The sequence below is a fragment of the Doryrhamphus excisus genome, chromosome 15 (genome assembly GCF_030265055.1).
Source record: "Doryrhamphus excisus isolate RoL2022-K1 chromosome 15, RoL_Dexc_1.0, whole genome shotgun sequence".
Lineage (NCBI taxonomy): Eukaryota > Metazoa > Chordata > Actinopteri > Syngnathiformes > Syngnathidae > Doryrhamphus > Doryrhamphus excisus.
This window is the reverse complement of record NC_080480.1, coordinates 2,557,699-2,570,000: the sequence shown is the minus strand read 5'-3', so window position 1 is coordinate 2,570,000 and position 12,302 is coordinate 2,557,699. Positions and strand designations below refer to the sequence as shown.

The following is a 12,302-nucleotide window of genomic DNA, read 5'->3' as shown; positions in this document are numbered from 1 at the left end:
TATCGCTGCAGCTGATGGATCATCCCTTATCAAAATAAATTCCACCAACTTTATCCCTTTTTTTTTTTTTTAACCCATCCACAGGTTCGACCCCCAACCCTCCTTTTTTTTTTTTTTTTTTTTTTTTAAAAGCTAAGCCCTTTCATATTACGAGCCTTTTCTTTCCCCCGGCTTCTCTTAACTGTTGGCTGCCTGTTTTTGTTGCCTGGGAGTGGCAGAAATTGAATTTTAATAAGTGGAGACATGAGTATAAAATATTATACTATAATGTATATATCTATAAATATACATAACAAAAGTTCTAGACCTAATTTTTTTCCCCCCCCCTTTCTTCCGCCTCACTCATGTTTGTTTTTTCTCCGTTGAGTTTTTTTTTTGGTTTTATTTTGTTTTGGGTTTGATTTTTTTTTTTTTTTTTTTTTAAATGAAGACTCGCTTGAAGAGAGGCATCACGCTGCTGCTGCTGCTGTGGGGACAGTTTAGTAGAAGTACGTTTGCAAGGACTAACTGACAGGGAGAGAGAGGGACAAAAGGCCACTTTTTGACCGACAATTTGTCAACAACAAGAAGAAGAAGAAGAAGAGAGAAGTGCTGGGAAAAAGTGGTGGCATCCATCCTCTTTTTTTGCAAAGCCTGAGTGTGCTTCTTACATTTTCTGCTCCCATCCTTTTTAGTGCAACAACAACAACAACAACAACGAGAGAAAAAAAAACAAGTATTTCCACGTTTACGCACACAGTTCTTTCTCACTTAGTTTTGTTGGGAGCAAAAAAATATTTTTTGTCTTTCTGCAGAACTTGTATTATTATAAAGTAATAAGATTCCACTGCATATGTTTAAAAAAAATAATAAATGGGAAAAAAATGAGGAAGAATTTTGTCTGTATTTCATCTTGCACATTGGCACTTAATGTCAGCGGTTTCTCAGGATTGGTAAAAAAGAAAAAATCTCCATTTTGGATTCTTTTTTGGTGAGGAACACAACAGATTAGCATCTTACTCGGCTTCTCTTGGTTGTTCCTTGTTTGGTACTAAACCATCTTGGTCTTCTTCCTCCATCCCTCCCATGTCCTTGAGTGGAAGTGTCGCCCCCCATGTGGCAAGGGGGCTTGCAGTCTTGACCGGATTTAAGAGGATTGTGTAGAGGCAAAAACCAGCATTGGAAGAAAACTTTAATCCTTATGAAATTATTTTTTTCTTTTCAAATGCTCCTCTCATAGCGCTATTAGCGGGCTCTGTAAAGACAACATTTAAGAATTGTATATTTAAAAAAAAAAAATATGGACGTGTAAAATTTAAAGAAACACTCGCCTTTGTTGTTGGGTACAGAAGGAGCCGGTTGTTCATATTTCTTGTGTGTAGGCTTTTTTTTTTTTCTTGTTTTTGTTTTTGTTTTTTTCCTTTGCGTTCCTGATGTACCATTTGACAGTTCTATTCTGTTACATTTTGGATTTGTTTTCCAAACTAACTGCATCGGGTTTGTCTTGTCTCCCAAAACGTGCAGTGCAAACTAAAGATGACCTGCGGAATCACATTTTCATTTTTGATCTTTTTAAATTTAAAATCCTCAGTGTAGCAGCAGTGTACGACAAACTATTCCTGTATATTGCCTTTTTGCTGGAAAATGTATGTTGAATAAAATTTTCTACAAAAAAAAAAAAAAATTGAAATCCTGCAGCTTCTTCTACGAGTGGTTGACCTATGGTGACGGGACTGAGTTAAATTTTTTAGCAGTTTAATCTTTAATCCACACTTTATCATGGAATGATAAATGGCTGAGGTGGAGGACTGAGACCTAAATCGACTTGTTAAAATATAAAAAAGGCCATTAAAACTAACTTATTTGTAGTACCACGTTTTACCTCAAGGGGCAGCACTGAGTCACTATCACAGTATAAAATACATTTTAATATTACACTATTTTTGTGGACAGATTATAGATTAGTAGACAAAAATGTTCAAACTTCCTCTTCAGTAAACAGCTTTTACCAATGTACACCACTGGGGGCAGTCGTGAGCACTAGTGTCACTTTTGACTTTTACCAATGTACACCACAGGAGGCGCTGTTTAGCACTAGTGTCACTTTCGGCTTTTACCAATGTACACCACTGGGGGCAGTCGTGAGCACTAGTGTCACTTGACTTTTACCAATGTACACCACAGGAGGCGCTGTTTAGCACTAGTGTCATTTTCGACTTTTACCAATGTACACCACAGGAGGCGCTGTTTAGCACTAGTGTCACTTTCGGCTTTTACCAATGTACACCACTGGAGGCACTGTTTAGCACTAGTGTCACTTTCGACTTTTACCAATGTACACCACAGGAGGCGCTGTTTAGCACTGGTCACTTGCGGCTTTTACCAATGTACACCACTGGGGGCACTAGTGAGCACTAACGTCACTTTCGGCTTTTACCAATGTACACCACAGGAGGCGCTGTTTAGCACTAGTGTCATTTTCGACTTTTACCAATGTACACCACAGGAGGCGCTGTTTAGCACTAGTGTCATTTTCGACTTTTACCAATGTACACCACTGGAGGCGCTGTTTAGCACTAGTGTCACTTTCGGCTTTTACCAATGTACACCACAGGAGGCGCTGTTTAGCACTGGTCACTTGCGGCTTTTACCAATGTACACCACTGGGGGCACTAGTGAGCACTAACGTCACTTTCGGCTTTTATCAATGTACACCACAGGAGGCGCTGTTTAGCACTAGTGTCATTTTCGACTTTTACCAATGTACACCACAGGAGGCGCTGTTTAGCACTAGTGTCACTTTCGACTTTTACCAATGTACACCACAGGAGGCGCTGTTTAGCACTAGTGTCACTTTCGACTTTTACCAATGTACACCACTAGAGGCACTAGTGTCACTTTCGGCTTTTACCAACGTACACCACTGGACTAGTGTCACTTTCAGCTTTTACCAATGTACACCACTGGGGGCACTGGTGAGCCACTAGTTTTCTCCTAATCCAACAATTAAATGCCTTTTAATGATAACACAATATAAAAATGTTAATATCTATGTTATAAAAATATATATCTTGCGTAAGGGAAACTCCCTTACCCGCATCTTTTGTATTATTATTATTTCTTAGTTCTAGTAGTTTCATTTAGGTTGTCTCAAATTGTCTTTTTCTCATTTGTTGTCTTAATGAGGATTATAATGAATACATTTTTGTTTCATGTAGAAATGAAGTATATTCATAACATATTCAAAATGTTGCTGTATTTAAATGTAAAAGTGAAATTAAGTGTTTCAATTGGACTGCAACATTTAATGAAAAAGCATGAATATAATCATTCAGGTTTTTTTTGATTACTGTAAATGACTTTTGGTGCCCCCTGTTGGTTTGGAGGATGGACTACAAGTAGCGCCTTTATTATAAACACTCATACATACTATAATTCATCACTCTTTCTTCCCCACCCACTAAGAAAAGTACCACACAGTGTGTAATATTTTTATAGTTTTATTTGACAAAAAATGAAGTCACAATTATGGGATTGGTCAGAAAGGAATATAATATTTTTTTAAGTCTTAGAAATTAAGACTTGTTGAGTTTGGACTCATGAAAGATGTTTTCCATCGTGTGTCGCACATGACCTCGGCTTTTCTTTTCCAGCTTGTTTTTTTTTTTTAACGTCCTTCATATACAACATATAGGATACACGTTCCATAGCTTACTCATCTGTACGCACACACATACGTTAGGGAGGCAAGGAAACGATGCTAATGCTAAAGTGTGAGCCTGTTTCCTTGTGGATAATCACTCCTTAATAGGATAACATGTATGTACAAGCCTTCATTTCAACTGTATTGGTAGGAATGATGACTCCCAAACAAATGCCTGGGAAGGATGCATTGAATCTCACCGAATCGCTGCGTTCGCTCATCAAGTTCTTCAACGTTTTAAGCCATTCAAGGTAGCTTCCACCCCGTAGAAATAAGTCAAATTAATCTAGTAGTAGTGAGGGTGTTTCGGGACAAAGGTACAAGGATGTTTAATAGTGTACGTCTTTATTTCTACCGGTGCGTTTCTTTCTTCATGTGCTTCATTCACAGCATTGTTTCTTCTCCACGTGCAGCAGCGAGTTGCAGCGAGGGCAAAAGTGGTGCACGTCCTTGAATCGTTTCATCAACAGCGGGATCAGACAGCAGCACAGCCATAACCTGGAACATACACATATACACACTTAGACTTTTTGTTTTTTTTGCTTTCCCTATTATCATTACTACATATGCATGAATTTGTGTTTCTGCCAGATCTCCCTGTCCATTTTCTCAGGTCCATCAGAATCCTATTACCAAGGAATAAACATAGTAAGGGGAATAGTGTACAGTCGACCCTTTACAGCTTCACTTTCCATGATTTTTCAAAATAAATACTTTTTTTAATCTGTTTTTTTGGGGCCTATGAGTAAAAATATTATATATAAACAAATGTTTGGCCTAAATTATGCATTTGTAAGGATAAAAATGGCTAAATGAACTAAACTACAGTACTTACTGTATGTTAGCATATGTAGTATTATCACTAGGTGTAAGTCAATGCTAGCCGACTCTGTTATGTCGAATTTCTGTCTTATTTTCTATTATGTCGACTATATTGGGTAATATATGTGAGTATAAATGAGTATAAATGTGACTGCTAGGGCTCTGATAATGTTCGAAACCGTATTTAGACGCTTATAACCACAATTAACCACATAAACAAGGGCTTACATATGCTAATTTTTCATTGGGTGTCCTCAGGAATTCTACCTAGCAACAAGTAGCTGTGCAATGGCGCGAACCAGTGCAGTCCTCTGTCCCATGTTGTCAAGTGAATTGGCCTCTTTGTGTATAAATAAAGTTTTTTGAATCTGAATCAAGTAAGTAACATAGGCGAATACTGTATGATATATTTATATAGGCGAATACTGTATATTTTTATTGGCCGATGGGCCAAAATAACTGACACTCACCCGAGGCAGATGAAGAGTAGAACCATCAACCATGCGTAGGTTCCTGCTTTGTATTCAACATTGGTCATCACCTGCTGATTGCAGGAGGGGCACGTGGTCATACCGGAAGTACGCCCCAGCGCCGTGTCGTAGCTCCTAAATTTACTTTTGCCCTCGCCATCGAAGCCTGCGCCCGGACCTCCGCTTCCGCCGGTGTACACTGACGGAGGGAGAAGAAAACAACAAAAATACTGAGCAAGTACTCTTGTGTGTATTAAGTTAATGTCGTTACGCCATGTTGTATTTATTGTATATTGCTACATTCAGGTTCGGTGTGCTTTTTTTTAGTTTTCTGATTCAGGCCTTCGGGAAAGACTGAACAAAAGGTTCAAATTGGACATTTTTAAGAGGTGAGTTCACAATTCGTTAGTATTGTTACCGACACGTGAACTGGAGAGTCAAATTGGACATTTTTAAAAGGTGAGTACACAATTTAGTTTGGTTAGCGACAGGTGTATAGCGTAGTTCTGAGCTGCTGTTCATTGTACGGGCAGTAGAGGGCAGTAACGTTCTACATGTCGAGTGGTTTTCAAACCCAGCCGTATGAGGGGGGGGCGTGGCTCCCTTGAACACGTGACCGTGTTCTTATAAATACCCCAAAGTTGGTTGTTATAAGAGTTATAAGTTATGATAAAAAATATTTAATATTTATATATATATATATATAATTAATATTTATGGCTAGTGCATCACTGTTTAGAAATCAATATATTTAGTTGGTGTGCACTCAAAACACCTATGACACAGTATTAGGGCCACATAAAAAAAAGATAATATAATTGTAAATTTATTTTTAAAAAGTCATAATATTGGGAGAATAATGTAGTAAATTTCTGATAATAAAGACATAATACTACATGTCGGAGGGAAGCGTGCATAGCTCTACAGGAAGGAAGGAATTTATTATTCAATTTAATACAATGATAGAGTAATGTATACATTTGTGTGCATGTGAAGGTGTATATATATGTATATATATATGTGTATATATACCTGGTACTGCCTGAGACTGGTCCGGTAAGGAGGCGTTGAATGGAGTGTGGACATGGTAGACCTTCACCTTGTCAGCTTGACTTTCAGCTACAGCTAAAGTAAAATAAAGTAAAGTAAACGAATGAAGGCGTGGATGAAAAATGCAAATATATATATATAATGAAGTGAGCTTACTTGGGATGGTATAGGGAGGAGGATGTTTTTGATCGCTCATCGTGCTGCAAGAGAAATAAAAGGAATGTTAATAAGAGAGCTTGTCACTCAGTGGAGACACACGTGTGATGTTCCCCTCCCTGTCGCTAGAGGGCGTACACGCTTGACTGATGCTGTGTGAACGAATGGATGGATTGCGTAAAGACGGGTGCTTTCTGTTCATGTTTGTTTGTGCATGGGATGGTTAAGAGGGGGGGGAAACGCCCTTGCCGCGCGTCCTGCTAGGGTGTGGCACCTCAGAGAAATGTTCCTTCATCCACCCAAAATGTACCCAATAGGATACATTTGCTTTAATTGCGTTCAAGAAAACAATCGCATTAAAACCAATTATTGTTATTTACATAACGTGTGGGACTCAAAACGGGGGCCCGTAATTTCTTTTCATGCCTGCGTTGTTCATCATTCATTTAACTGGAGAGTATAAGTTAAATGACAGATATGTTAGATATTATGCATAAAGTCATTGTTTAGCTTAGTTTAACAATAAAAATCAATTTATGATTCAATTATTATGATTCATGTTTTATCATGAGGCCACCTTGCTGCTGAATCGAAAGATTTCTATGTATATTTTTAAATTTCAGACTTCAGTTGAGGTTTCTAGTGATTTTTTTTTTAATCCAATATTGGCTTTTTTGCCCCCCAAAAAAAAACATATTGCTGATTTTCTTTAACTCTCAATTTCCAGTACGGATATGTGTAACATGACATATATCCTGTATGAACACACATGTGTTGTATACATTTTTTTAAAATATCGTTTTTCATGATCAGGAAAAAATCTGATACCGATACCAACCGTATTTTTATCCCTAGCAATATATGCAATATTACTGTTTTTATTTTTTATTATGTTTATTTTTGAATTTCATTTTATTACTGTTTATTTTATCATATATATATATATATATATTATGATTTTTTATTTTATTTTATTTACATTAAAAAAAGTATATTTTTTATTTAATTTATTGCCTTTTATTTCTGAATGGCTTATTTTATTTTCACTTTTTTTTTTTTTTTTTTAGACAAAAAAAAAACAAACTCCCAACTCGCAAGTTAGACACATGTCGTAGGACAACGACTACACTGTCTCTCATAACTTGATATTTTTATCATACATAAATGATAAACTATGATAACCAGGCCCGAAGAATCTGTTTTTGTGGCATGAAAGTAAATAATGGACCATGTGACCGCGTCAATGAATGACCCAGAACGAGAAAAACTTGTCGAAAAGTTGCACATGACTCATGGTCATCTTTTTGTATGACATCAAAATACGTAGAAGCGTACTTTGCGTTTATCTCACACACACACACACACACACACACACACACACACACATACACACTCGGTTGCTGATTTTCTTGCACACTTTCTCTCATGCACTTGTCTCATTCGCTGAAATGTGTGTGCCAAGCCATATTCCTCACTTGACAGAACGGATGATGTTTTATTGTCATTGTTTCACACACACACACACACACACACACACACACACACACACACTAGTGCAAGAATGTGGCTTTGCTGCATGCTTTGCCTCAGTCACCGATGAAAGGGTGTGCCGAGAAAAATGCCGGTGACTCTCATGTTGCTTGCAAATTTTCTTGTGGAAATAACGTCAATATATGCAGTTGGAACTTTTTAATTAATCAACCGAGAAAAGAAATATCAAGCTTTTTCATAGCACATCTCACGCAAGGGGGCGCATTCTCGGCAAATGCGCCGAGAACGACGGGGGTAGCGAGTCAATTTACGCCGCACTCTTTGCTCGTTACCAATGATTGACAGCAGGCGGCGGAATCACTTGTCAGCCACCTTTTAATAGTGTAATGGTACAGCTGCTGCCTTTTAAGACAGACGGCTCGGTTTGAGTTCAGAATTCCAGAATTCCAAAATGCCCGTCTGCAGTCATCTTATTTCTCTCTTTGCGTGGCACAAATCAGTGTTCACCGACTCACAGCACAAAATGGCCGCCAAAACATATACCCTATGTGATAATACAGTATGTCGCCATATAACTCTTCCGCCTGTCACTGTACATAGCTTACATTATATGTCGTAAATAATCATTTCCAGCTGCAACACAGTGGTTGGGAATCGCTTGTTTTTTTTTTTTATTATTTTTGAATTTTGTAATTCAAAAACAGTCATGTTTTCATGTAAAAAAAATGTAACGGTAATGAATATGGTACACGGTAATGGTAATGGTTTAATTTCATTTAAACATGCATCAGATTACAATTGAGTGCCATCCCATAATCAGTTCCCAGTTCCACATGTCCAAAAGGAGTAGGAAGAAGCAAAGCTTATTAAATCCTACCCCTCCATCTGGTACTTTTACAATCAGTAACTGTTACATTTGTTCACTTCCTGCTTTCCGTATATCATTTTAATTGTATTTAATTAATTTTTTTTTTTACTTCATTTTATTAATTTTTATTTTATTAATTTATTTTTTTGTTCACTTCCTGCTTTCCTGTATACTTTTGATTTATTTTAATTTTATTTAATTAAGAAATGTCTTTTTACTTAATTTTATTTATTTATTTTTTTTGTCACGTACCGAAGTACGAGGTGATATGACCATCCAATGACATAATGGGTACCACTTCCTGCTTTCCATAATACAGTTTAAAGTCAAAATTATATGTTCGGCATAAAACACGGAGATAAATATAGAATGTGACAAAGAAAACTCAGAAATATTCACATGCAAGAGGCGGAAATCAGAGAATATTAAGATGATTAATTCAATATCGAAATAGTTGTTGATTAATGGGATGAATGATTAATTGTCGCAGCTCGAGTGGGATATATTATATCTTGGTGGTTGGGTGGTGCACAGAAGATAAATGCTAGGTGGTCGGACTATGCTATATATGCTGTGTATATAGTCTGTGTGTGTGTGTGTGTGTGTGTGTGTGTGTGTGTGTGTGTGGTGACTGACAGCTTGTTGTCATCGCAATTCATCTTGGCCAACTGGTTGCTTTTCGACTTCACAGTACAAGCAAGTGGAGTGACATTTCTTCATGTTTTGGTTTGCTTTAAAAAAAAAAAAAAATGGCGGTACGCATCTGCTGCATTCAAGTGCTTGTGATGCAAATTAATGATTTAGTGGTTAGTAAGAAAACTATCCACAGGGGGTGCTAAAATTGGTAGTGGCATCTGTCGGGACGTTTCAATGTGTCCAACATGGACATCGAACGTGAGTGCTGCCTGTCTCTGTTCTGTGCACAGAGGCGGGTGACGCCAACGCAGCCGCATCTGTCTTAAAAGATAAATGAGTTCTATAAAAAAAAATGGCTCCTGATCAAGTCGGTCTGCATTCTGCGGTCACGGCAACAAGAGATGTTGTTACGTAGACTCGAACCCGCCCTCGGATGCGCAACCTGCGTCACCTCAGACACATTCACACCTGTACCAAAGGTGTGGTCTTGATGGTCTGACTGTATGCTGGTCCAACCTGCTAGAAAGTATGGAATGCTCACTGTCTGCCTTCCTTTTTTTAACAAGCTGCGGCTCAGGGAACTGCAAATGACCGCATTAACGTCACGACATTGAACATCACTCGGATTTGAGCTGGCATTTTTCCCATTATCGCACATTATCGTCAGTGTGATGAACTGTAACCAAAACAAACGAGAAAAATCACGTACTGCGCTGCAAATTTCTGCATTTTCTTTTCAAAGTATGTGTCAAAGCGGCTTGAGAAAAATAAAGAAAAACATAATTTTCAAACAAGCGAACTTCAGCGATGTCAAAGTGTGAAAAATCAGTTTTGGGGGCACGCAACTGTATCATATTCTGGAAGCGACGACCCCGGTTTTAGTGTCGATTGCACAATTGCACAGGAATTAATCCGACTCCTGTAAATCTACGTTAGCGTAAAAATCATCAAGTTGGCCACAGTTTATTGGATTTTAATCAAATACATTGCAAAGTTCAGCATTATTGACCCGATTGGTGCAACTGATGCAAAATATCCCACAAATAGGAGGTCCTATAAATACTATAAATTAATTAAAAGGTGTTTGTTTTCAACATTTTTACTGTTTAAAAAAAAAAAAAAAAAAAACTTAACTGGACATATGCCTAATCTTACTATAATAGAACTTCATGGCATTTGGCCGTGGTCATATCCAAAATAATTTTTTTCTGCATCCACAGATGATCTTGGAATCTGTATGGATGGGTTTAATTTGATTGAATTTTTTATTAATTATTGATTGAATTATATGTAGCATACCACGAAACACACTCTGTTATGAATAAAATAGCATAAAAGACATTTAGCAGTCTGCAAAGTCATTTTTGGAGACTTTTTCATCGCTGTGAAGTAGTAAACAGTAGTAAACAGTCCATCCCATAATAAGCGTAAGAGTCTCACCTGGTCCAGGTGGTGGTATCGGTGTACAGAGATGTGCAGAGCTGCTACCGCTACCGCCGTACAACAGTCCAAACGGGTCCCCACTCTCGGCTCCGGCGCTTCTCACCTGTACTCCACACCCTTTCCCTCACCTCCAACCTCCAACACGCCCACCCCCCACCCCCCAGGCTCCGCCTTCTCAGTCGAAACGGCACAATTCGTACGGAATGATCTCGCTTCTTCTTGGTCTTTGTTTCTCAGAGATTATTGAAGGCGAGCGTGTAATGCGTCATCATCCGTAAGGGAGTCCAACCTGTTTTGACTCTTGCTGAGGTGTGCTTTAAAAGCAGGTCACCTGACCTGGACCATTCATGATGTTTGCTGGATAAGAACCCCCCCCCCCCCAAAAAAAAAAAAAAAAAAAAAAACACACGGTTTTCCCGGGGTTTTGGCCTTCTTTCCCATCACGGTCTTGTTGAATTAATTTCCTGTAAATTTCACGGTATTGAACTTAGACTTATATTTGGTATCCATGACGACAATGGAACCTTTCTGCAAAATAAGGCAACTCGTTATAGGACATATTGGTCATTCCACTGCTTCTGAAATAGTGCCCCCCCCCCCCCTCCCAGAAGGGAGAAGGGAACTTTTAATATTACTGCAAACCTACCAGCATGTGCAAATTCATTCATTCATTCATTCATTTTCTACCGCTTTTTCCTCACGAGGGTCGTGGGGGGTGCTGGAGCCTATCCCAGCTGTCTTCGGGCGTAAGGCGGGGTACACGCCAGCCAATCACAGGGCACATATAGACAAACAACCATTCACACTCACATTCATACCTATGGACAATTTGGAGTCGCTAATTAACCTAGCATGTTTTTGGAATGTGGGAGGAAAACCGGAGTACCCGGAGAAAACCCACGCATGCACGGGGAGAACATGCAAACTTCACACAGAGATGACCGAGTGGTGGAATTGAACTCGGGTCTCCAGCAAAAGAGTTGTGTAATGTCATAAATAATGAATTATAGGAGTGTATAAGTGACTATAGGGGTGCTACTTCATGTCTAGAGAGCTCTAATAATGTTAAAAAAAACACATTTAGGAGGTTCATTCATTCATTCATTTTCTAGCGCTAATCCTCACGAGGGTCGCGGGGGGTGCTGGAGCCTATCCCAGCTGTCTTCGGGCGTAAGGCGGGGTACACCCTGGACTGGTCGCCAGCCAATCACAGGGCACATATAGACAAACAACCATTCACACTCACATTCATACCTATGGACAATTTGGAGTCGCTAATTAACCTAGCATGTTTTTGGAATGTGGGAGGAAAACCCACGCATGCACGGGGAGAACATGCAAACTCCACACAGAGATGCCCGAGGGTGGGATTGAACCCTGGTCTCCTAGCTGTGAGGTCTGCGCGCTAACCCCTAGACCACCGTGCCGCCCATGTGCAAATTATTATTATTATTATTATTTTTCAATTAGAAGCATTGAGTGGACATATAAAGTGCATCATTTACAGAATTGAGGAGATCCGAGAACACAGGACAAACAACAATGATGTGCAAGAGGAAACTCAGAGGGTTGTGCCTTGTTGGCACTCAATGTTCAATTCTCAATGCTGTGTACTGCCAAAAGCAATTATTCTATTATAGGGAGAGAAAAAAACAAGATAGTGATGAATAATAATAGTCGTGAT

The 12,302-nt window shown here is 38.8% G+C and overlaps 2 protein-coding genes across 13 annotated transcripts in view; one reads left to right on the top strand and one right to left on the bottom strand.

The window, feature by feature from the left end:
• Positions 1-697, top strand: part of usp7 (ubiquitin specific peptidase 7 (herpes virus-associated)) — a 25,452-nt gene extending 24,755 nt beyond the window's left edge. For all 12 annotated transcript variants that reach the window (XM_058049149.1, XM_058049150.1, XM_058049148.1 and 9 more), the window contains one exon: positions 1-697. This exon is cut by the window's left edge and continues 365 nt beyond it. The gene's annotated coding sequence lies outside the window, so the exon portion shown is untranslated.
• A 2,766-nt stretch (positions 698-3,463) lies between these two features.
• Positions 3,464-10,741, bottom strand: si:ch211-157c3.4 (Lipopolysaccharide-induced tumor necrosis factor-alpha factor homolog-like). The gene is made up of 5 exons (XM_058049971.1): positions 10,616-10,741; positions 6,181-6,224; positions 6,007-6,099; positions 4,975-5,173; positions 3,464-4,180 (listed from the first exon to the last, which is right to left on the bottom strand). The coding sequence occupies exons 2-5, from the start codon at positions 6,218-6,220 to the stop codon at positions 4,063-4,065; spliced, it is 450 nt and encodes a 149-aa protein (XP_057905954.1). The 5' UTR covers positions 6,221-6,224; positions 10,616-10,741; the 3' UTR covers positions 3,464-4,062.
• Positions 10,742-12,302: the final 1,561 nt, after the last annotated feature.